At 35.6% G+C, this 26,013-nt stretch overlaps 1 protein-coding gene across 2 annotated transcripts in view; it reads left to right on the top strand.

The window, feature by feature from the left end:
• Positions 1-25,759, top strand: part of FIGN (fidgetin, microtubule severing factor) — a 137,223-nt gene extending 111,464 nt beyond the window's left edge. For both annotated transcript variants that reach the window (XM_037848815.1, XM_037848813.1), the window contains one exon: positions 16,906-25,759. In XM_037848815.1, the coding sequence (XP_037704743.1) occupies positions 16,914-19,160 (2,247 nt within the window). In that variant the 5' untranslated portion in view covers positions 16,906-16,913 and the 3' untranslated portion in view covers positions 19,161-25,759. The remainder of the gene's footprint in view (positions 1-16,905) is intronic.
• Positions 25,760-26,013: the final 254 nt, after the last annotated feature.

Raw genomic sequence — 26,013 nt, 5'->3', positions numbered from 1 at the left:
GCTCAGAGCAGGCTTAGCAAACTTTTTCTGTAAAGGGCCAGATAGTATGTATTTTTGGTTTTGTGGGCCAGGTGGTCTCTGCCACAGCTATTCGGTTCTGCCTGGAGCTCCAAAGCAGCCATAAACTATATAAACATAAACATTGGGTGTGGCTGTATTCCAATACAACTTTACTTACCAAAAAAAAAAAAAAAAAAAGATGGCAGGTTAGATTTGGCCCATGGGGCTTAGTTTGCTGATCCTTGTTCATGTAATAATCAGTTTTTCCCCATATCCCTTAAAAACAAACAAACAAAAATCCCTAGCCTTCATTCTTATCTGCCCCTTAAAATGCTGCTCATCTTTCTTAAGATGTTTATCCATGAGGAAACTGCTTCTGTGCTCACCATCTCACTTTCCCATATCCCATTTCCTCGATAACCCACTCCCTATGGCTTCTGACCCCACCACTCCACTGATATTGCTCTCTTACAGATCTTCTATAGCCTCCTAATTGCCCATTTTCTCTCCTAATCTTACTTGACTTCTCTGATACATGTGCTACCATTAAACACCTGATGTCCTTGAAATTCCTGTCACTTGTCTTCTGCAACAGCATATTCTCTCCTTGTCCCTGTTTTTTCTTCTCCCTATTCAGTATACACTTTCTTAGTCCCCATTCATTGCCTACTCCTTAAATGATGTTTTAACTCAAGAGTTCATTCTTGTCCCATTCTATAACATTCTCTCCACAGTGACATCCATTACCATAATTTCAACTATTTCCCATATGTTTATTAGTACCAAATCTCTTTATAGAGCTTTGACTTCTCTCCCATCTTTACAGGCCAGCTCGTTAGCTGTACAAGCTAGAAACCTTGGATTCATTCTCCAAAGAGAGTCAAAGTGCAGCAATTTTGTATCACATGATCCAGGTTGCAATTCTGGTTCTGGGGTGGCTATGAGAAAATTCTTTAGATTCATGGAATCTGTCTAATAAATTAAAGAGGATAACAACCCCTCACAAAGGTTATTGGAAGATTAAATATAATATCTGCCACAATTCCATTATTAACCCAACTCTTTGACAGATATTTCACAAATATTTCTATTTTTGTGATGATGTCCTTTGATTTTTTGCTCTTTTCCTTCATTCCTTGAAACCTAAATGATCATCCTTTTGACCCTACCTCTAAAATCTTTCTCAGAATTTTCCCTCCTTATTGTTCAAGTTCAGGCCCAGCTTCTAGTCTTTTCCCCCTCTAGTCAGACCTATATATTTTTATCAGTAGATTTCTAAAGAACAAATCAGGTAAGCACTTTATGTTGGCAGAAGAATCAAGTCCAAACATTCAACTCCATTTGCAGTTTGAATTCAAGCTCCTCCACCCTATGCAGAGTGTACCTCTCTTCTACCTTAAACCATACCAAACCACCCCATTTCCCAAACATGTCAGGCATACTTGGCTTCATCTGTGATTTTGACCATGTTTTCTCTGAGGCTTGTCTTCTTCTATTTTAACGGGTGAAATTCTAGTCAGCTTTCGAGCTATAACTCAAGTATTAACTCCTCTATATAGCCACACTCCTTACCAGTTTTGGAACTAAATCTTTTCTCTGCTAAATCCCACCACTTACCAAGTTGCATTTAATATGTTTCTTTATAGACTGTAAGCACCACATGGGCAGAGATCCACGTTACCCATAACTTAGGGCACAAACGCTCAAATAGTAGGCACTGAGGTGTCACAAGAGCATGAAGGTTGTTATATTTTAAACAGTTTATCCAACTGGACGTATTTGTTTTTTATAGTGAAAATAACAGTTATCAAGATTCAGAGGTTCTTGGAAAATGATTTTTGAGGATTCTCGTTTTGAGACTTAACAATATATTTTCTGTAACCTATTTTCTCATAATTGGCAAAATACATGAAAACAGGAAGCAAAGAGGGAAGGAAAGAAGCAGAGAAAATTACTCACTGGTCCACGTGCCAAGGCCACAAGGGAGGAAAATAAATAATCCCGAAAGAATTTAACATATAAGTAAAAGAAATTGAATTCTTTCTAGTTTCCTTTTTGTTTGTTTCATGAAAAAAAACATGGCTAGGTATTTGCTGTAAGCTTTTTAGATCAGGAATATGGCAAGTGATGGACCTGAGTAGAGGGCTAAGATTGATACTAGGTATTGTGGGCTCTTGACATTTTTGAAGATTAATTAGCCCTAATACTTTTTGGAAAATTAATTGCAAGCTTAAGTATCTGATCTCTCTGCATCATCAGACAGATGTCTAAATGTATGGCCCAAAGCCACCTTTTCCAAATAATCTTACCCATTAATACAAGTCTCTCCATCACCACTACCATTTTATTATGCCCTACCGACCCAGACCTTATATTTATGCCATAATATTTATTTATGTGTATTTTTTTTTTATCTACGTACATCCCACCTCCCCAGCTTGTGTTTCTCAAGTTAGAAATTAAGACCAAGGCAAATTCTGCTAACTTTCTATAATCCAGGGTTGAGTCCAGGTGGAATATCTATTAATGAGGTATTCAATTCCTAATTAAAATTCATAATTACAACTATCACTTCATCATTACGGAAAGCTATTTTGAAAACTCAGCAAAAGAATGATTCTTCTTATTACCATTGTTATTGTTGTTGTTACTAGTGATTAACATCTTGAAGACTTTTAGCTTTTGTAATAAAATCAAATGTACAAAACATGCACTCTGCATTATAAAGTATTCATTAATGATATGATTTATAAGTGAAGTTATTCAAACGTTGAGAAGGCACTCCATAGGCATTGAAGGGCACCCTTTGCTAGGTTTTTCTATAGTCTAGCTATAATTCATTTTAAAATGCAGGTTATAGGTTTTCTGGTAGTTTTATGCACTTTTTCTTCTGAGGTTCTGAATACGAATTCAGTCACAACTTAAAGAAACAGGAAGATATTTTAATCTGAGAGTTTGAAGAATTCACAAGGGAGTGGTTTTATTTCTTTTTTACTTTGTAATGTAAAGAAGTGCATTCCACAAAATCAGATGAAGCAAGCCATTTATTTGACAGTCTCTGTTCTCTCAGCCTTATTGATTCAGAAAGCTGAAAACTATTATGGAGGCTTATTGTCTCTAATTAGGATCCTTAAAGCTGGAGGTCAGAAAAAATGGAAAATGTATTGGGAGAGGAATCATTCAGTAACAGGATCCTTCTTAACATTTTATCATGAATGGGTATAAACTCTTGATCTCCTGCTTTTTTATACTTTTTCATTTATTGATTATTTTTTTGGTCCTGTTTCAGAATGCACTGAATCTCGTTCCAAAGCTGACTGCGTCACCTTTTTGGCCTCTTTTCAGTGAGCAAAAGATATATTTACCTTATCACATGAGACATTTCATGAGTACAAACTGAAGTGCTTCCCATAAGTCTTATTTAGATGTTCTCAAGAAACAGCTTTCCATTCCTTCTATGTAATTATTATATATTTGGATATACCTCAGGATATACTCTATCGATGGATTAATCAGTATAGACTCTATAGATAAAGTTATTTTGGTACATTCATCGTTGTACATGGAAATAACTCCTGCCCTCAAAGGTGTGTGACTTTTTTCCTTTTTTCCCCCCTTATCAATAAGAAGCCTGGCTAACTCACATGACCACCCTTAGTGCATGTAAATAATATGTATCCATAATACTGTCCTTTCATGTTAGGAGCTGCTAGAAGGAGGAGTATAATACATCAAGAAGGAAAATAGTATTCACATTTTAAAGACAACATCTAATGAAGCAGTATAATGTTATTTATATCTGCTATTATGAAAGGCCAAAATTTCTTCAAATATTCCTTTTAGAATGTTCATTTTTTTCTATATTTTAACTTAGTGATAAAAATGCCATTTTCCTCTTAATGATCACAATATACATATAGCTGAGATAAATTTTCATTTATAATTAAAAAACAGGAAGACTTTTTTCTGAAGTGTGGGGATGCTGATGAGCAAGACTGGATAACTAGCATCAGGTATCAGTTATAAAATCCTTGGTTATCATTTGTTGACAAATCCTCAGTTAACAATTCTTTGACCACCTTGGCACTTGCCTAAAATTTGCTTTGCAATGCATGTATTCCAACTCCAATAGAAGAGGACTGTATTTCCTAATATATTTAAAATAGAAAAAATAAATTATTGCAATAAATCTAACATCACAGCAACCAATTCATGGAGCTTAATTATGACACTACTAAATGTGAAAATCTATTCAGCGCTAGGAACACTTTTCACATTACATTCACGCTAAAGATTGGCTGTTAAGAGCTCATTACTGGTATTTTTCTAAAGAGTGGTTTATTAAACACAGTTACCTAATAAGCATCTTTGGTGGTGCAAATTGCTGAAAACAGTAATGAGTCTGATTAGACTTCATTTCAATTATAACAGCTTGTCTAGCAAAAAAAAATGTGTGTGTGTGTATATATATATATTTCCTTGATGCTTTGGAATCTGGCTACAAGATTGCAGAGTTTAAAAAAGAAAAAGGCACCTCTATATTTCCTTTCCACAGTTCACTAATGAAGGGAAAATTGTCCAAGTCATCATCCAATTTACACACTGGGAAACTGGATGGACAAAGTGGAGTTACAATCATGTTTGCTTAAAAGCAGCAAAGGCTGCCTTGACTAATATGTCTAAAAAGGTCACCTTTAGTTTGTATCTCCTTTTTTTTTTTTTCTTAGGAATGTAAAGTTACAAATGAGATAGGGATTTAAAAATGATTCATTCCTATTTGGTTTGTGGAGGTTATTCTCCTGATTAATACGCTCATCTTTCAATTATGTTTTATCTATGGATTTTCTACTTAAAATCTTACAATATAAGAGGTTAAGCATGTTAATTATAAGATTAATTTTTAAAAATAAAAATATTGGAAGGGAAAAAATTTAAGAAACCAAACTTTATGAATGTGCACTAGTATTTTAGAAAGCAAAGGGATGTTTGTTAGATACTAAACTTAATTTGGGCATAAAATGTGTCATTTAAATGTATTTAACAGCTAACCTCCTATTAAATCATGCTTGAATATTACTAGTCTAATTGGAAAAAAAACACATGATAATGTAAAAAGCCTTTAAGTGTTTAAGCTGTCACTGCTGTCATTTGGTACTCGAGTAACGTTTCAGTGCTTCTGGGACTTATGTCCAGGTATGCAATCCACTATGTTATAGTTTCTGAATAGATGCTTTTTAAAGTATAATATTATTTGACATTGAACTGGATAAAATCATTTCTAAAGTAAAGTATCAAAATAATGGCTGGATGTAGAAGCATAAAAAAAGAGTAGAGCTCAATAAAACATGCTCACCTGAAAAATCTTTCCAAGTTAGCTAAGTAATCATATGATGGCCATAAGACCGAATGTAAGAAATAAACCCAATTAGAATACTCATGTATGCATTCAGATGCTTTTAAAAAAATTTGCTTAATAGGAGACAATTTCCAAGTGTGTCACTTCAATGTGTAGGAATGTATTTTTAGACCTATAAGTCATCTTTAATTGTATGAATTATATATTCTGTTAAAAAAACACTATCATATAGAAAACATAAAAATAATTCTAAATTAACTATTGCGGTGCTTTCCTATGTAACTCAATTATTACACATTTTGAAGTAATTATTTGTTTTTCAAGGATTTTTTTTAGCATTTTCAACTAAAATTATTCTAATAAATGCTTTTCTTTTTTGTGTACAATTGTGAAAATGTGATAAAATTGTTATTAGATTTCCTTTTTGAAGAAAACCTTACACATGTAAACCCAGACCTACTTATGAGCGGTACCCAAGAAGGAAATGAATGTTCATAGAGAATTTTGAGATAGTAAATAAGCCTTTGAGTTTTATAAGTATGGAAAGTTATTGAGCTGTTTGACTTGGTTTAAGCCCCAAATAATAAATGCATAGCTAAATGAAACCTTAAGTAATGCCTACTTTTGATAAAAAGAGTATGTCCACGTGTTAGTTAAATAGGTTAGGATATGCTTTGGATTTGGAGATTAATGATAAGGTTAGTTAAGCATAGATCATTTTTAGGACAAGGCAGTTATAAAAATTTGTTTTCTTTCTCTCAGTTATTCTCTCCCTTATTTTCTATATTCTGTCCTCAAGCACAGACATACACTTGCTTACACACATATATGCACATAGATTTGATTGCTTTCTCTGTAGTCTACCTGCATTACCTGCCTGGTTCTGGACACATTTTGGTATTCCTATTGGTTAGGGAATTTTTGTGTTATGAATAGGATAGCACACAATTTGAAGAGGCAGGAGTAATGTTCGACTCATTAACTCTTACTAATATAAGCAACTAAAACTAGCATATTTGGAAATACATTTCTTTCTAATTATATGCTAATTTTAAATGTCCCTAAAAATATTGGTGAACACTAGTGCTCATCATAAAGAGGCCAGTAAAATAGTTCATAATTATTAATAAAAATTAAAATTTTAGGATAGTTTAGATCAGATAGAAGTAGCATCCTTTAGCTTTTAACTCTATTGCAAGCAATACTGAGAGCAAAATTATTTTTAACTGCTGTATTAGAAACTAAGTAATCCAAATGCATTCTACACAACAGAAAAGAATTGGATTGGAATTAATTGCAAAATTATAAGCAAAAGGGGATTCTGTATATTATGTGATTAATGCCACATAGGACTGAATCAACCATTTTATTAAATTCATCCAAAGCCTAAACTTTTTTATTAACATAATGGCATTGTCCATAATAATAAAATATGAAATTGTGAGGTTAACTCTTGTCATCAAGATGGGGTCTGAAGAAACAATTTCTTTGCACATGGCCCTCCTACTGTTGGCATTTTGCATGGGTTCAGTTTTTGGGCACCCTCTCACCCCACCCTTTCACCCCCAGGGGAAGTGCTACTTTCTTTGAGGATGCAGATATTCTCTCTTCTACTTCTTTCTCATTTATGCAGCATTCTTTAATTTTGCAAATGGAAGAGCCAACAGCTCTAAAGACTGGTCTGTCATCACAGTACACTTGAACAGTGTTCTGTTTAACTGTAAATCAGAGCATCCCAATTATGTGTGGTGCTCAGGTTTATTTCACCAGACTATAGAATGGGGCAGGGTGGGGAGAATGCAAAGGTGAGGAAACTACTGCTGTTACTAAGAGTTCTTTGCTTTTAATACTGGACCATGTTGGTTGTATTCTAAAGAAGTTTATTTTCATATGTTGTTGTGTATGGAAGAAACAACACGAAACCTACCAAAACTCATTCCATATGTAGCTTTTTCCGCTGCCTTTAGATCAAAGTTATTTTCTTCAGGCTGGACTAAATTATACACAGGTCCCAGGAGTGAAGGACACTGAATTAATGTACTATGTCTCCCAGCCCTGACTATAAAATATTTTTATCAAAGTCCAAGACACTACTTTGCTATTGCATTAAAATTTAATGCATGGATTGCCAAAAAGAAAAAAAAAATGCATAAATAACCTAAACAAATTTTGTCTGAGCTTTGCACAACTTTATCACAGAGAATGGTTGAAGAGTTGTATACTTACATATAAATAATATTATTACTCTTTTGTTTAATTATATGAGACAGCCCTCAATCTTAAATAAGCATCCTTATTTACCTATCTTGTTTTATATAGACTTTTTAGCATAAGTCTTTTTGAGGAACACAGAAAAGAGGATGAATGCAAATTTCATTTTAGGCAATGTCTTGGGGCTTGGGAGATTCTAAATTTGTTTGTTGACCCTTATCAGCTTGGTGTGTTTTGCAAAAATGAATATAGTTCAGTTTAACTGAATTGATCTTTACATTTATACACTTGAAAGAGAATACACACTCAAATATCTATTTACAAATATTTATGTGTCCACATGACATTTTAGGGCTGTGACCAAGGAAACGAACTAGCCTTGTCATAATTCAAGTTTGGTACCATGCCTGGCCTGTGTTTATTAAAAGTGAAAATCTGTTTTATATGGCAAAACAGTTAGAGAATCAATTGGAATAAACTTAGACCTTTAGGACAATGGTAATTGATATCTTAGCAGAGTCCTTTTGAAAAATAAAGATTCAAAATACCTAAAAAACTGCACAATAATTTTGGCATATGGATTTCTCTTTCTGGATTGGTCATATGAGTTGGACAGCATGAATCTAACATAGGGCTTTCAGGTTGGATTAACTCCATTTATCCCTGCACACTACAGCGTACCTGTTATTTACACACTTAAGAGGGTTGATACTGCAGAACAAGGAGAGTGCTCTGTTGTGACACAGAACATACATATTCATTAGCCCTGGCAGTCCCTACGGACATATGTGGTACGTCCTTATGATCTTTGTATGACAAAAAGAACTGGGGGAAGGCTGGATGGTCTTAATGGATTGAAAAAGTATATGGACAAAGAGAAGCAATGTCATGAGAAATGAAAGGCCATGAGTAACAACTTTAAATGTTAACTACAAAGCACTGTTTGAACTGATTTATAAATTGTCTAAAACCATTCATGGAGGTAGCATAAACAAATTAACATTTGACTTTACATGGAAAAATTAGTCCTCTTACCTACTAAACATCAAACTCTTTTCCCTTGCAATTGTTGATGCTCTGACACTGAAAACTTAATATTCATAATAGGAATCATTTTTATATTTCAAATTCTATATGTATGCATAGTCATGTATTCTGTTGAGTTAACATGGTAGGATAAACAAAGACCTTTGGACACAGTTTTACTTGGTATTTGATTCAAAATGTTTACATGGAAACTTGCAAAAGCTCTCTCCCCTGCCCTGAGTGAAAAAAAAAAAAAAATAATAGCATAAACCTAAATTATAATTTTTAACCTTATGGGCTTGTGTGTGAGCATGACTACATGTTCACTCATATACTTTGACTTAAGTATTGGGAATTTTAGGACCCCCGCAGGAAACAAATAGGTACTTATTTGAATTATGGTCATTGTTTCCTGAGTTGTCTTAAATGATATAATATCTATCTTGGTCATATATTGAATAAAAGCTCAGTGGACTAAAAGTGATATTTCTTTCATCACTATAATTACTTTGCATAAGTGCTTAACATTCATCTTCATAAATGCAAGCCATCCTTTTATATATGTCTTGCATTTTAAAAATGATGACTGATCAGATCATGCATACCAAGTTTTATCCTCCTTCTGAAATATTGGCAAAGTAGTCATCTTTATATTTGGTCATGTTTTGATGAGTAAATATTTTGTTGCTGTGAATAGAATTTAATGCATTTTAGGGAAACATTCAGATCATAAACTGCCCACATGTTTAATTGAGGGATAGGGTACATAGCACCCTGGTGCCCGTAACACTGAACACAGGCTCTCTTACTAAGCCCACAATGTTGACACATACAACATGATCTGTTGCTTACCCAGTACCATTCATCCAACATCTTTCTTCAAGAAATAATAAACATGACTTTGGAGTAGCTTAAACAATCTCTCAAAAGTTGTAGTAAAGCTCATGCAATTGACTAATAGAGAATGCGCTCTGCTATACTTTACTACTAAGTTAAGCTTTGGTTTGTGGTATCAGAGCCTATAGCATATTAAAACCATATTAGGAATGGTGGGGATGGACCTATGGAAAAGTAGCAAGAAATAGTGTGTGACAAATCAGAGTAAAGGGGGAAAACATTGAAATACCAGCAATCTGGGTCCATTAAAAAAAAAAAAAATCATCACTCTACACTGTTGTACTAATGACAATGAATCAAAGAGGAAATTATCAATTATTTTTCTTGTATTCTGATTAAGAAAGCAGGAATGTGTATAATAGTATTTGATTTTTTTTCTTGTTAATTCACTATGTATATTTTAAGTTTTAGAGCAGTGTACTTGCTCGTTTTCAAGAAAATGTACTTTAGTGAAATAACTGGAGTTTGAAACTTCAGAGTTAATGTCATAAATTCAAATACCTTAGTGACCTGGTAGATACCATGAAAATACCTGATGTTATAACAGGGAGTGAGGGAACTGTGACAAACTGGGGAGGGTGTGCCATGTCCAAAGGAGGCAGCTGTTTCTCAGCCATCTGTTGCTAGGCAAGAATGACGTCTGGTATTGTAAAATCTTTCAGCTTGACTTGAAAAACAGGAATATGGAAATATGCGTGTGTGTTTTTTTAATTTAAAGTTGACTGATTTTTAAAAGCATGCACTAGCTGAATAAAACATGGTTGTAGGCTGCATGCTGCCCTCAGGCTGTCAGGTTGCAATTTCTTTATGTTAGAGGGTGAGGTATCTGAATTATATTTACTAAAGACCATTTAGCCAGAAATGCCATCATGATTGTTCAAAAGGATTGCTTTATGCAAATAAGGCAGAGTGAGGGGGGCAGTAATTTGCTGCAAAATGTATTATAATTTGAAGTCTTGAGGTGTGAAAGTGTGATTTAAAAAGAAAAATCATTTGACAGTATTTAAGTTATATAATTAGAATATCTTATTTTGAGACTGCAGGTTTTGAGATCATTTTTAACTGGCTTTATACCTCTAACTACTTTGCTTCTTAGATTTGGTCTATAAAGTGTTTAGACATAAATAACATTTAAAATATAAATTAAACACTATGAAAACATTTTGAATTTTTGACACCTTTTTGATTAAGAAGATCATGCTCTATGATTTGCCAAGTATGAAAGTATTTCTATACCTTTATAACCAACGTTCTCACTGGAAACTTTCCTTTTCAGTAGCTGTCCTAAGGTTGAAGAAAAAGTGATTTATGAATTCTGGTAGTGATTTTACTTTTTTTCCTCTCTGTCTAGTCTGTTTTATTTTGTTTTGTTTTTAATGGAGCTCTGTAAAATATAGGAATAGCAAGAAACATCTGTGTATTAGTAGTAGTTCACATTTGGAAAGTATTTTCAGAAATACTTAGGTAATCATAATAACAATCCAGTAAGGTAGATGATACTATTATTGTCCACATTTTATAGTGTGAAAACTGGACATGAAATGCTTGAATGACTTAACGAAAATTAGAACAAATAAGTGATGGCATGAGCAATGCCAGTAGTCTGGTTCTCAAGCCTGGAAATTTCACTCTCCAAACAAAATTATAGAAACTTCTTTATGTTTTTATCCAGATAATCTGGCAATGCTTCCTAATAAAACAATGTGTTTGGAATACTAGACAAAATAGTCTTCAACCTCATAGTAAATGAAGCACTCGACAAAGAGAGGCTGTCTTGATTGGACCTGGTTGGTTCAAAGGTCACTTCATCTCTGAAATCAGAGTCTAATTTTAAGAGAACTTTGAATGTGGGATTATGAAGAAGAAAGATGGAAAGGTTTCATCACCTTGCAAAAAAACAGATTCCCTTGATTTAACTTCTTAGCATTGAGCCACAAGGCTTCTGCAGAGTGGGCCCTCAGTTTGTTGACTAAATAAATTTGACAGCCCCTATATCATATTCAGCTTATAAAGGACTTCTAATTTTGGTTTTCCAAAGATGGAAACAAATTATATAGATTAAAGAGAATATATAATTTTCTGTGCCTCTTTCCTTCACTTTTCTACTTATTGTTATTTTTAGATCTGAGGTCATATTATAGATGGGGATTATCAGGAAATGGGCTGAGGAAGATGCAGATCAAATGGGTTAGTGCGAGTAATACGAGATACTGCCTTGTTGGCCTCTACTTATGAGGGTAGGTAGACAGAAGAAGAATGCTGCTTAGTCTGCTCAAACATTTCATTTGGTAATCCCTCCCCTTGAAGAATAATGATAAGCAGATATTGAGCAGGGCCAGTTTTCAGGACCAGGAGGTTTGTAGTCCTCTCTCTCAGAAGGCAGAAGTCTTTTTACCACATACACCTACATTTTTAGTCAATGAACCTGTTACTCTCTATTTGAAACTCTGAATGCTCGATGTGTTAGTTCTGCCATTTCTGACTTAGTAGATGATGAATCTGAGGGATCTGTAATTACTTTGCTGTATTTACGCCAGTAGAGATTGTTGCCTAGAGAGAACCTTGCTAAAATATTGTATTAAATTTTAAAAAATATTAAAAAAAATAATATGAAAGGTTCAGAGGTACAATAACCTAAAGAAATGTAATAGGTATAGTGATGTTGAGATGCAGGCTGTGTGAGAGCTCTGCAGCTGTTCTAGAGAAGGCAAGCCCACTGTGCCTGCAGGTATTTGCCTCAGGTTCCTGCCCTTAGGAAGTCCGAGAAAACCTACAAATGAAGGCAGAGTCCCTAGCAGCCAGAATTACCCTATGGGAACCTTGTAGAAGAGAGCAACATTTTTTCAGACCTATTGAATAGCATACATGTGTTAGAGGTGGGGGTGCTGTAGTGAGTGCCTTAGATTAATATTTCCAGGAATATGTGCTAAAAATAGATTCTAGCAGACCTAACCTTTTATTTCCAATTTTCTAGTTCTGAAAGTTGTTTTTCTGTGTAACCATTTCTTTATAATTTTGAAGCTAGCAAAACTTTAGAAGATGCCATGGTTGTTTTGTTTCAAAAATAGTCAAATTAAAGAGCAAAATGGAGGAAATTAGCAATGAGGCAGTAACTATTTAGTAATTAAACCTAAGTTATGAAATGGTCAGCATTGATAAGAATGACAAAGTTATCCAAACTGTCAGTTTTGTGGAAAATACAGACTTGTTAAACACTTTTAGATATACATAAGTTCATCCTGTAACGATGAAATAGAAACAAAATATTCAGGCTTTTAGTGTAGTATCTGTGATTCCCATGTAACACCTATGTTATCTTAAAAGCAATTATCTAATAAAGGACATATTTAAGAAACAAACATGTTGCATTATGAAATTTACCAGCTGTATTAAGAATTTCCCGATGCTCTTCAAGAATAAAATTTGAAGTTTTGGAATAATTCTTCATTTATCATTAAGAGCTTTTTCCTATTTCCCCATTTTCTGAATTTTTCTTGTACCTATTTAAGCCATTTCCAAACAACAGTGAAAGTTACTGTTCTGCAGTCATGTTTCTAATAATGTTAAAATAGCATTGTTTCTGGGATTTTTTTTCTCCTTATGTTCTGAAAAGAAACCATATGAACACTGTTCTTAAAACCCTTCCTATGATTTGGGTGCCAAGTTAAGTGACATGTGTGTTTGCTTCTTCTCACTCACAAATAACAGCAATGCAATTAAGGGGAACATGATTTTTTTTGTTCAAAGAATATTTGGCTCTGCATTCTTTTTCCATTTTACATCAGGAACATCATTACCAATAAATATAACAAGAAGACAAAACAAAAACCAACCATATTTGGTACTACTTCAAATTAGTGTCAAAATTGAAGGAACTAATGGAAGTCTCTTTGTGCTCCCAAGACTAGGGCAATCTCCCGAGTACTAGCTTCTTCAGCACTTACTAAGAACTAGCTTATAGTTAAATGTTAACTTATGCCTTCAAATAACCTTAATGATTTCAAAGCACTGGAATAAATATTCTTCTTTCAGGGGATGTGAACAATTTTATTCCTTTAAGGTTGTTTAATCAAAGCTCAAACTTGGCTTTCGCAGCCTTGCTAAGGTTATTGTTATTTACTATGCGTCAATAAATAAACTTTCAATTATCTTGGTAAGCACATCCAAAAGTAACATGAGAATGAAAAGGCAATGGTGTATCCAGTAATTGTTCCAAATAAATAATTTTGATAGATATGATCTTTGCTTGATTTCAAATGAAATAGAAATACGAAATTTAATTAGTTTTGCTAAACTGTGCAGAAATACACAGTGAAAATGGCTACCTACTTTATTTAAACCACAATCATATCTTCTACAGTGATTGTACTTTATTAAAATCATTTTGCATGTTTTTATAAATTACTAATCTACAAGAAAAATTTTAAGTCAGGTAGAGGTTGTCCTGATCATAATTATTCTAAATTTAAAACAGTTTTATTTTTCTTAAAGGGGATACTTTTTTTTATTCATGTTTGCTACATATATTTAACTAATGCCAATATTGGATGAGTTCAGCTAACTAAAAGGAAGCCATGTCCTTTAACTTCTGTATGTCTGTATGTGTGTTTGTGTTGTGGCAAATTCCATTGCCTGTGACAACTAAATTATTTTCTGAGACCTTGTTTCAGGATTTATTTCTACTGTATCAATCTAGTCAAATTCCCATTCATAGCAAATGTGTGTTGTTATTATCTCAACTCTGTGTTTAGATAATCTTTTAAGGGAAAAAAAGGTCCTAATAGAAATTCCTTAGAAATAATTTACAGGACTAATGAATTTTTAGGTCTTTTAGACAGTTCTACATTATAGTTGCATTAATATTCTCTCCTTTTTATAGGGCTTCAAGTAAAGAAAAATTTAGTTACTGATTACTTGCGATTGGTTCCTGGTGATTTGCTCTTAATAATTTCCAGCTGAATTTAATGAAAGTATTATTTCTGAAATGCTGCTTCATTAAAATTGCATCTTTTCCCCTTTAAGTGCGATTTTGGTCATTTCACCCATTTTGTGGTGTGTTTTCCTCCCCCTTAAAAAGTGATGATTGAGAAAGCTGAATCATTTAAGAGTATCACTTTAGTTCTTCCTAGAACTTACCCCAGAGTTTCTCTGAGTGAAATAATATACTTCATCAAGATTTTACAATATGTTTTTCCAATTTGATGAGATTATTTAAAAACGGATTTTAAAAGAGAAGCAGATGAAGATTTTGGGGGGTGTTTGGGAAAGTGAAGAAAGAATATGTTGCCTATACAAGAGAAGGAAGGTCTTTAGTATTTTTACTAAAAATATAATATAAAGCTTGATTAAGTTATACTGTGCACATGCAGATTTAATTTAAATGAGATGGTGATTTGCAAATGAATATCTACATGGATCCTTTTAAAAATCCAAATGCAAATGAGTATGACTGCAATAAAATATATTTGCAAATGAATCCTGTTGCTTTATTCATTTATTGTGTAATTACTGCAATCCTTCCCACCTTGTTTTCAGTATTTCTTAATCATTAAGTTGGAAGCATGACAGCAGTGCCAGCCCTGGCATGGTTCTCTTTGACTAAAACCTTGTAAATTAACACAATTAGCACAGCATCATCCTGCTAATTAACTTCCAGTGTCTGGTGCAGTGGTTTTGCAAACAAGGAAGAGGGAGTCAGAAGGGAATCAACATGCCATTCTGTTACCAAACTGTGCTATGTTCAGTTTAGCTCAGTGAGTCTAAACTGGCCATGTCAGAAGCCAGAGTCAGGCGCTGAAGAGCTCAAAGGTGTGGGGGAGGAGAACAGAAGGGGAGTAGGAGCTGTCAAAATAGACTACCGTAATTCAGAAGGGAGGTGATGCCACAGATGCTTCATTCAGACCAGGCCTCCTTATCAAGGAATCTCTGCCAGAAGGCACAAGACAGTTTGCAAAATTCACTTTGAGTAATACAAAAGAGATTAAGGAGGTCTGCTTAATTTAGCTGTATCAGAATAGGCAGTGTTCAAACCAAGCAGAGTTTAGGATGGGGTGAGCCAGCACTGGGAAATAGGAGAACCAGATTCCAGGCCTCTTCTATAACTAACAGTGTGCGAGACCTCGGGGGCAGATAATGTCTTTGGGCCTCAGTTTCCTAATCTGTGAACTAAGATGATTTCTAAGTTCTCCTTAAACTTGAAAATTTTAATGATTCTCTGATTCTAACTGCTTAGTTTTGTTTTATTTAAGTGAGAAAAAACACTCTTGTTTTATAGCTTGCTTCAGTCACCTTGCTTCAATTAGTAATCTAGCAGATTATAGAACCTCATTATCTAGTCATGAGGTTGTCCACTTAGAGTTTATACCACACATAACTTCCCATTGAAATTTAGAATGTTAGAATCCAGATTTTCTCTTCAGTCTTATTTTCCCTTCCACTTCTGTTTCCTTGTTTTCTTGATATAGCTATATATATATATATATATATATAGAGAGAGAGAGAGAGAGAGAGAGAGAGAGAGAGAGAGAGAGAGAGATTCCCCTCTTGGTACTTTGAAGGCTGTTAGGGGAGTGGACATTGTAAGAGAAGGAGGGAGAATGCAAGAAGACCGAAGACCGACAGACAAGTGATGCTTGTTTTTTTTTTCAGAGACTCAACAGCAGAACTGAGAGGCAGAAAGGAACCAGTTGTAATTCATACCGAGTTGTAGGCTTTGTGTGATGAAAGCGATGGAGCGCTGCCTGGGAGATTGCTTTGCTGCACTCCACGAAGCAGATTTGAAACTGTCGTGGACCACTTTAGATGAGAGTTGGATTATGGAATGACCTGCTATGTCTGTGTCATATTGTTCTGTGCAGGGAGCATTATACTGTGCTAACTAGGTGTTCAGTACCAATAAGAGAGGTATCCTAGATGTGATCTGTCAGCTATGTCTCATTTTTATATTGGTTAAAATAGAAAACAGAAACTGTGATGTGAAGAGGCAGAATAGTTTGATATTGTACATGTTAATACTACCACGTGCTAGGTATTTAAAATGTATACATATTTTAAGGGTCTCTGATTGAATTCGAATTTGACAGAATGTGTGTGTACATATATATGTATTTGTGTGTGTGTGTGCATATAGCAAGTAAACTGATGGGTTCCTTTTAACAGAAATAGATTCTTTTATTTATTTAAAAAATGAGAGAATTTTAGGTCTTTTAAATTCAATGTACTTTTTATATAAGAATAAAATTTAATCCATTTTAAAGAATGCATATTATAGAGATCATAATAGGTATTGAAACTGTTGAAATACTTCAGAATGTGGATATCATTAATGGAAAATAATTGGTAGCAAAAGAAGTTTTAACAGTTCTGATGCATATCTAAGTAAATTAATTTTCCACCCCTCCCCTCCAAATCCATAGGCTTGAAGATGCAGTGGACGCCGGAGCATGCCCAGTGGCCAGAACAGCACTTTGACATCACCTCAACCACTAGGTCTCCTGCCCACAAAGTTGAAGCCTATCGGGGTCACTTGCAGCGCACCTATCAGTATGCCTGGGCGAATGATGACATATCTGCTTTGACTGCATCCAACCTACTAAAAAAATATGCAGAGAAATATTCTGGCATTTTGGAAGGCCCTGTGGACCGACCTGTACTCAGTAACTATGCCGATGCACCATCAGGACTAGTAAACGGTCGGAAAAATGAAAGTGAACCCTGGCAGTCTTCCTTGAATTCGGAAGCTGTTTATCCTATGAACTGTGTTCCAGATGTTATCACTGCCAGCAAAGCTGGAGTCAGTTCAGCCCTCCCTCCAGCAGATGTCTCTGCAAATATAGGGAGCTCCCCTGGGGTGGCCAGCAACCTGACAGAACCTAGTTATTCAAGTAGTACCTGTGGAAGCCACACTGTACCTAGTCTCCATGCAGGGCTTCCATCTCAGGAATATGCCCCAGGATACAACGGATCATATTTGCATTCTACTTACAGTAGCCAGCCAACACCCGCACTTCCTTCACCTCACCCATCACCTTTGCATAGTTCTGGGCTCCTGCAGCCACCACCACCTCCTCCTCCACCGCCAGCCCTGGTCCCAGGCTACAATGGGACTTCTAACCTCTCCGGCTATAGCTATCCCTCTGCTAGCTATCCTCCTCAGACTGCCGTGGGGTCTGGGTACAGCCCTGGGGGTGCTCCACCTCCTCCTTCAGCATACCTGCCTTCAGGAATTCCTGCTCCTACTCCTCTGCCCCCCACCACTGTTCCTGGCTACACCTACCAGGGTCACGGTTTGACACCTATTGCACCCTCGGCTCTTACAAACAGTTCGGCAAGTTCTCTCAAAAGGAAAGCCTTCTATATGGCAGGGCAAGGAGATATGGACTCCAGTTACGGAAATTACAGCTATGGCCAACAGAGATCTACACAGAGTCCTATGTACAGAATGCCCGACAACAGCATTTCAAACACAAATCGGGGGAATGGCTTTGACAGAAGTGCTGAAACATCATCCTTAGCATTTAAGCCAACGAAGCAGCTAATGTCCTCTGAACAGCAAAGGAAATTCAGCAGCCAGTCCAGTAGGGCTCTGACCCCCCCTTCCTACAGTACTGCTAAAAATTCATTAGGATCAAGATCCAGTGAATCCTTTGGGAAGTACACATCACCGGTAATGAGTGAGCATGGGGATGAGCACAGGCAGCTCCTCTCTCACCCAATGCAAGGCCCTGGACTCCGTGCAGCTACCTCATCCAACCACTCTATGGACGAGCAACTGAAGAATACTGACACGCACCTCATTGACCTGGTAACCAATGAGATTATCACCCAAGGACCTCCAGTTGACTGGAATGACATTGCTGGGCTTGACCTGGTAAAGGCTGTCATTAAAGAGGAGGTTTTATGGCCAGTGTTGAGGTCAGATGCATTCAGTGGACTGACGGCCTTACCTCGGAGCATCCTTTTATTTGGACCTCGGGGAACAGGCAAAACATTATTGGGCAGATGCATAGCTAGTCAGCTAGGGGCCACATTTTTCAAAATTGCCAGTTCTGGACTAGTCGCCAAGTGGTTAGGAGAAGCAGAAAAAATTATCCATGCCTCTTTTCTTGTGGCCAGGTGTCGCCAGCCCTCAGTGATTTTTGTTAGTGACATTGACATGCTTCTTTCCTCTCAAGTGAGTGAGGAACACAGTCCAGTCAGTCACATGAGAACCGAGTTTCTGATGCAGCTGGACACTGTACTAACTTCAGCTGAGGACCAAATCGTAGTAATTTGTGCCACCAGTAAACCAGAAGAAATAGATGAATCTCTCCGGAGGTACTTCATGAAACGACTTTTAATCCCACTTCCTGACAGCACAGCAAGGCACCAGATAATAGTACAACTGCTCTCACAGCACAATTACTGTCTCAATGACAAGGAGTTTGCACTGCTCGTCCAGCGCACAGAAGGCTTTTCTGGACTAGACGTGGCTCATTTGTGTCAGGAAGCAGCGGTGGGCCCCATCCATGCCATGCCAGCCACAGACCTTTCAGCCATTATGCCTGGCCAGTTAAGGCCAGTCACATATCAAGACTTTGAAAATGCTTTCTGCAAGATTCAGCCTAGCATATCTCAAAAAGAGCTTGATATGTATGTTGAATGGAACAAAATGTTTGGTTGCAGTCAGTGATAACTTCTTTAGAAAAATGTAATGAATGTTGGCACACACACACACATAAAACCTGCTACATAGGGAATAGAACCCCTTTCCAGTAGTGTTTAAATTGCAAAGGGTACTGGGGAAGATGACAATTAAGTTGCATCTTTAGCGTCAGGGTAGATTTGGAGGAAAAGTGCATCACATGGGAGCTTCTGATTTGAAAGTCCCAGATGACAGAAAGCATATGTTGATGCTCAGTTCGGTTCAAGCCAGACAACACTCACCAAGGAGCAAGGTGCAAGTGTGTTGATTTCAGAAGGACGTGAACCTCGTGTGTTGATTCCATTCTGCTGTTCTCGAGATTTAGTTGCTGTCAAGTGCCTGGAGTGGTGCTTTATTTTTTGTTTGCCTCACAATTACATTGGTGGCATGTGCTAATATAAAGAGCTTTAACTTCAAACATTATTGGACTAAAGAGATGAATGGTTGTTTTATGACAGAAAACCAGATTTTTGCCATTTTAAGAGCAACAGTATTCCTCAATCCTGTCTGTTCTGCAGTATTAAGCTAAGAACAGGTAAAACAGGGTAACGGTAATCTGGACCTTAATTTCTGCAGTTCATTTCTTTTAATATTCTTGTCTGCAAAAACTCAGGAAAGTGATTGTGATTTGTACAGTACCTCAAAGGAATGTTTTGAAAGCACTATGTACTGCTGAGAGTAATAGGATAGGCTTCAATGTTACTTTATATTAAAATGTATGTTTACCTCAACAATTGGAAAATAGCAAGGAAAATTACTTTGAATGTATCCAGAAAAATATTGAAGTGTGATACAACTGAATATTTACAGTTTAAAGTAGAAATGGAAGGACTAAAACAAAAAAGGTTCTTTTGCTAATTATGGGGAATTAAACAGAGCAGAATAATTCTTTATGTCAGTAACTGCAAGAGTTCTTAGCACATTGCTCCTTGATAATTAAGTGAAAATGTTCTTAAAAGGTACACTGGTATTAATGAAAAGCTACTTATTCAGTTTGCGTTAGTGTCTAGAACAGGTAGCCACAAGACCTGTTTAGGACCCTGGAAGTCACAGTACCTGAAAACTATGACTACCTTTTACCACATCAGTGGCAGCGGTGGTGGTAGTAGTTTGCAAGTTATCTCTTAAAACTGCTGGGAACGGTGTCATTCTAGCTCACTAATCTAGTTTGTAGATTTGCCCTGCTGTTTGATAGAATGCAGAGAATAGCAACCAAAACAAACCAACAGACAAATAAACAGAAACAAAGGACAACCGACCAACTTACATATAGCCTCAGAGAACCTCTCCATCTCCTCCCCTTCCTTTTTTCTCCACTCGTGTCAGTGCCGTTTGCTTATTTTGAAATCTCCTGAGCTGTAGTGTTCCCACATTCATTTCTACCTCGGATTTGTTACATTTCCCTTGGAAAGTAAAGTAGAAAATTTGAAGTGGACACACACACATGGCAGTATAGCTTGCCAAACATGTTAACTTTTCTTCAATCTTTTCCCATGAATCTAGTTTCCAAAAAATGTCAGTCTTTATGCTTACTTCCACCTCAATCCACCCCCCCTCCCCATGGCCTGTGTGACATTATGCTTAATTCCCCACTCCTCTCCTGCTCCCCACCAACTTGTTCTTTGTATCCTTCAATGCTTTATGTGCAACTTTTCATTGATAGCTGACTGAGGTTGGGCAGTGTCTCTGATCAGTCATGTAGGCTGTAGCTTTCCAAAGCCACTGCTGTGTTAAGTGGAACAGCCTGGCTTTTTGAATGTATTTTTTCCTGTTTTTGTTTTTTCCTCCTTTTTTTCCTTTAGTTTAGAGATGCAGAAACAAAACCATTGCAGAGCACTGGCATTTTATGTATTCTACATGATGTACTTTTTAAAATTTTTTAAATAAATGCAACAAGAAGCCCCAAAAAAGGTCTTTGTTATTTTTTTCCCTTCAGAAATTTTTACTGAACTCATTTGCAATGACGAGTTCTCTGAAATGAGTAACAAAGAGAAAGCTAATGAAGGATTTCATAATATTTCTGAAATTTTATGTTTGTTACTTCCTTTTTTCTTTTTTTTTATGTTTGCTAAAAAACTGAGCAAATGAACCAGAAGTTAACTTACTGTGATATGCTATCAATTAAAACTGTGCTTAAAGATAGTAATTCCATATTAAAAAGCAGTGCCTTTCATTAAGGATACAAAAAATAATATTTAAGTATGTTCTCTGCTTTTCACAAGTGAATTAACTCTACAATTGAGTTCAGGCTCTACCCTGCACATCCCTTGTTGTAAGGAGATTCTAATATCCCCATTAACTTGTAGGTTCATACTGATCTCACTGACAAGTTTACTTTTGCAGAGTGCTGACCTATTTTCTGTCTTTTAGGCATTACATTTCATTTCCGCCAACATGCTGTGTTCCCTTGAAGGCATCTGGCAAGTTTTGACAAACCCCGCCTTATTTAGACAACTATGGAAAATCTAATATTGATCCCCATTTTTTTGTGGCTAGTAAGTCTTAATGCCAAATATATGACTGCACTATTGTATTTTATACTCCTTTATAAAACTGAAAATAAAGTAATACTTATTGGCTTTTAGCTTTAAATGGCTTCAAAATTACTTTGAGGTATGAGTGGTCAAATATCCATCTATTTAGGCAGAAGCTGAGGTCGTGTGTGTGAATTTCATTTAGCCTCACGAATTCTAAAGATTTGATCCCTTAGGAAATGGGGCTTGTTTGAAGAAATGAAGATCTGTTGGGGGGATTTAAGGCTGACCTTGGAGTAGATAGTGCTCTCCTACGATTCTTTGATTCTTCATGGCAGCATTATGAGCTCTTCTACGGACTAGCCTAATAATGAGCTCTTTTCTGACCATCTCTTCTGGAGCTTGGGGTGAGGGTGTGGTGCCATATTCTCAGAAGTGAATGTGTACAATCAGTGGTAGTAAAACTGAGTAATCGGGCTTTATATTCTTGGCCTCTTTTGACTGCTAAAAATTTGGAGAAGACTACTAATGAAGGTGAAGTAATGAGCCAATACAAATCCCTTGCCATCTGGCCAGGGGATTGAGCCAGTCCACTTAGCCCTTAATTCTCTTCTTCACAACTACAATAAAATTTTCCAACAGGGACAAAAAGGAAGTGAAAGAATGCTACTGCAGTCTAAGGATCAATAGACTTTCAAGAGGTAGTTGGTTCATACTGACCTTATATGTGGCAGAAATGGAAATTCTCTACACTTCTGGCATGCTTCTTTCCAAAATATTTAGAGCATTAGTGACAATACCTAAAACTTTGCTGACTAAGCTAATCAATGGAATGTGAAGGTAGTATACTTTAAGGCTATTTACTTTCACACAGAATGTTTATCTATTAGTCAGTTTGTATTCTACTCAAATGCAGATAGACGGGTATAATGTTTTCTTGTGCATTTGAAACCTATCAAGGAGAAAATAAACCATTCCACTAAAATAACACAGGCCAAACACCATCTGGGCAAGTGATAGAAGCTATCCAGGGGCTATGCTGTATAAAATAGCAAGGTCAATTTACATGGGCTGCATAGTACTTGGCTATGCAGTTTTCAAAAGAATACATCCAAAAAAATCCAAATTAATTCATGTTATAGGTCTTTGTACATTTAAATATATTTGTGGGTTGCAAATGTGTTTTAGTGGCATCTAAAATTTCTTCCTCTGCAAATATGTCCAACTCCAAGCAGAAAGATACTTCTGTAATCCTATTTTCATATTTCTTAGCAAGAATTGGGTATCATGGTCATTGAATCTGTATTTTGGAAAGTGAAAGGGACTCTGTTGAACTATTGAGGCCACTAAAGTTCTAATATATATATATATAAAATTAGCATGTGTGTTTGTGTGTGTGTGTATGTGTGTGCTGTTTTCACCATCACCTATTTGAATTTTAAAAATAACATCTATTTTACATTATTTAGAAGCAACTGGTTGCTTCCTTTCTTCATACATGCAGATATACATCAAATAAATTTATAATTACAAACACAAATCAAAGTGTTTTAATTTTTTTTTATTCTGTAAAGTAAGGCCTTCAGTTGTTGAATCACCTGCCAATTTTTATTTGAAAGCACATTAGCAAACATGGAGCTATTAGTATTTCAGAATTCAAAACCAGCTGTACTTGTGAGTAACCAACACATGAACTGAAGCTCACACTCTGCTAAGACCTTTGGTTGACATTCGATTTTGAACCTGCCAGATGCATTTGTGTGAACCAGGGATACTGCATCTTTAATGAACAAGTCTCTCCTCTTTCCCCTGTTTTTAAATACAACGCAAGCAGTGTAGCACTAGGCACTGCAATTGTCAAAGACAATTAGACTGAAAGCAGGAAATTTTCACCTCCTGTCTCAGTGATATGTAGAATGTCGGCAGCATGGGTCAGCCTTGCCACAGAGTTGTGTGAGAATATATGAATCAGTCCTATAGAATGTTAAATATTTATAAAATGGTTCTGTAGTACACCAAGGTTGGGAGCACATTCATTCCTTCTTGTTGTCTTATGATACCAAAAAAAAAAAAAAAAAAGAAGCAAAAGTTTATTTCCAGGCTTAAAACTAACTCTCCTTCCCCGTGTGTGTGTGCGCGCGTGTATGTCTGTTTTCCTTGTGAATTATATACAGTTGCTAGAGAAGATCATTTTCTTTTTTTCTTTTTTCATCTGACGTATATTCAAACATTGTTCTTTATAACCATTTCTACCTCATTGCTACATATTGTACATGTAGTATTTATTTGTTGTCTTTTTTTTGAATGTCATGCATTTCGTAAGAAAAAGACTTGTCCTTGAACTTGAACAGTCTACCTCAGAAAGACTGTCTTTACACTGAACAGTATTAGCAACCTAAATGATAAGATGCATTAGTGAAGTGTGGCAGGGTAGATAATGCGCGAGTACTTGGGACACTGATGGACTTTTAATTGTACTCATAACACAAGACTGCTTAAAGGAACTTAAAGAAATTATGCATTGTGTAGGTCTTCATCAAGGCCCCATTTGGGACATAATATACAGAATACAGCTTTATTCCTATGCGCCCACCTCTGAGAAATGTGTTAACCAGTCCCAAGTATTTTACACTGGCAATCTGTCTACTTAAACAAACAAATTAAAACAAAAATTTTTATATTATTTTGACTGACACCTTCAGCTCTTAAATTTAAGAAAAATAATGGTACTTAATTATTTTTGACCGCAGTCTTCAGTGATTTAAAATGCCTTCATTTTAATTCTGTGACTCCTGGTATAAATTAATAAGAGCAATGCAGTTGCAAGGGCCTGCACAACACTGAAAAGAAACCAAAAAATAAAAAATGGCACTTCCCAAAGGAATTAACAAACATGGAGTCATGGTGCTTGCAAGTTCCATAACTGAAAGCATTTTGTTTCTGATTTTCATTTATAACGTATTTGTTTATAGAAGTAATTGTACAACTAATGGCACGTTGGATTACTTTGTATGAAGTGTTATATATTTTACTATTTATTTTTGCATCCGTTCTTTTTCTTCACCAGCTCTATGTTACAGTAGCAAAAGAACATATTTTTTAAAAATGCTGAAAGGGGTCCACCACCCATCCAATCGATGAATGGACTTTTGAAGTTGCTTGTCAGCAAATTGTGGATGTTTTACAAAAGCAAATGAACTGTGACAATCCACAACTCCCACAGATGTGAATTCAGAAATGCATCTGAAACTCCTGGTATGCCTGACAATCTATTCTTTAAGTTTCATTAACAAAGTGGCATCCAATCCTTTCACTTACAATTTCTTGCAGGAACATATTGTCTAGAGGCTGTCTAGTAGTGATTAAGAGAGGGTTTTTGTTTTGTTTTTTTTGTTTACTGTATTAGGTGAGGAATGCCATATTTCTTGTCAGCTAACAGTACTTGTCTGAGACAGAAATAAAAAAAAAAGAAAAAAGAAACCTAACTAATTAAAATTTCTGTGCACTTTGCTTCCCTGACCATATTGATTTTATTTGCTTAAATTGAAACAATACGCTGGATTTGACCAGATTTTGACCCCTTGCAAGAAGAAAAGCCCTATATAGTACATGTTTCTTTGGGTTATTCTAGTACTGTTTGCTTATTTGTTCTGCAAATTCCTAATCATTTTTTTTCTGTGCATTATTTTGCATCTGCTGAAACTAAATATGTTATTATTGCACTCATTAAAAATGAAACAATCCATTTCTCTTGGAAAAAAATGACAAGCTTTAGATGATGAAAGCTTAAATTATCCATCACTTGCAAAATGAATTCATATAATTTGTGAACATTATTAATGTAAATGAGACATTTCTGCTTAGATTTTTTTTATTTTGATGGGATCATTATACGGTTGATCATATGTGTGTAGGAAGCTGCTGTACAATTAACTTGGAGATCTGAAAATGCTTTTTGTCCTCATTGTTACAGTTTCAATTGTAATCCATTGCATCTCATTTTCTTGGGTGTTGGCACTGTAATATATTAAAAAAAAAAAAAAATCAGTGCTCAGTATTGTAACTAACTGTCCCTACTGAATATTCCTTTTCATAAATACTTGCTACCACAGGGAAATTAAGTTTTCATATAGAATAACTAGTTTCAGTAGTAACCATTGAAGAATTAAAAATGTGGTTCAAGGCAGATATTTTTATGAAAAGTTTTCTCTATTGTAAAATTTGTTGTATATGGCTATGCTACTATCATGGAATAAGAAAAGAACAAGCATACCTCAAATAAAAAAATTCTGAGTTAAAAAGATGTTGTAGTTTGATTTTTATCATGAGCCTGAGTTCTATTGTTTTGTTTTCTCCTACACTTAGAA

The sequence above is a fragment of the Choloepus didactylus genome, chromosome 9, assembly GCF_015220235.1.
Source record: "Choloepus didactylus isolate mChoDid1 chromosome 9, mChoDid1.pri, whole genome shotgun sequence".
Lineage (NCBI taxonomy): Eukaryota > Metazoa > Chordata > Mammalia > Pilosa > Megalonychidae > Choloepus > Choloepus didactylus.
The sequence above is the reverse complement of the archived record's forward strand: the minus strand, read 5'-3'. Positions and strand labels throughout refer to the sequence as shown.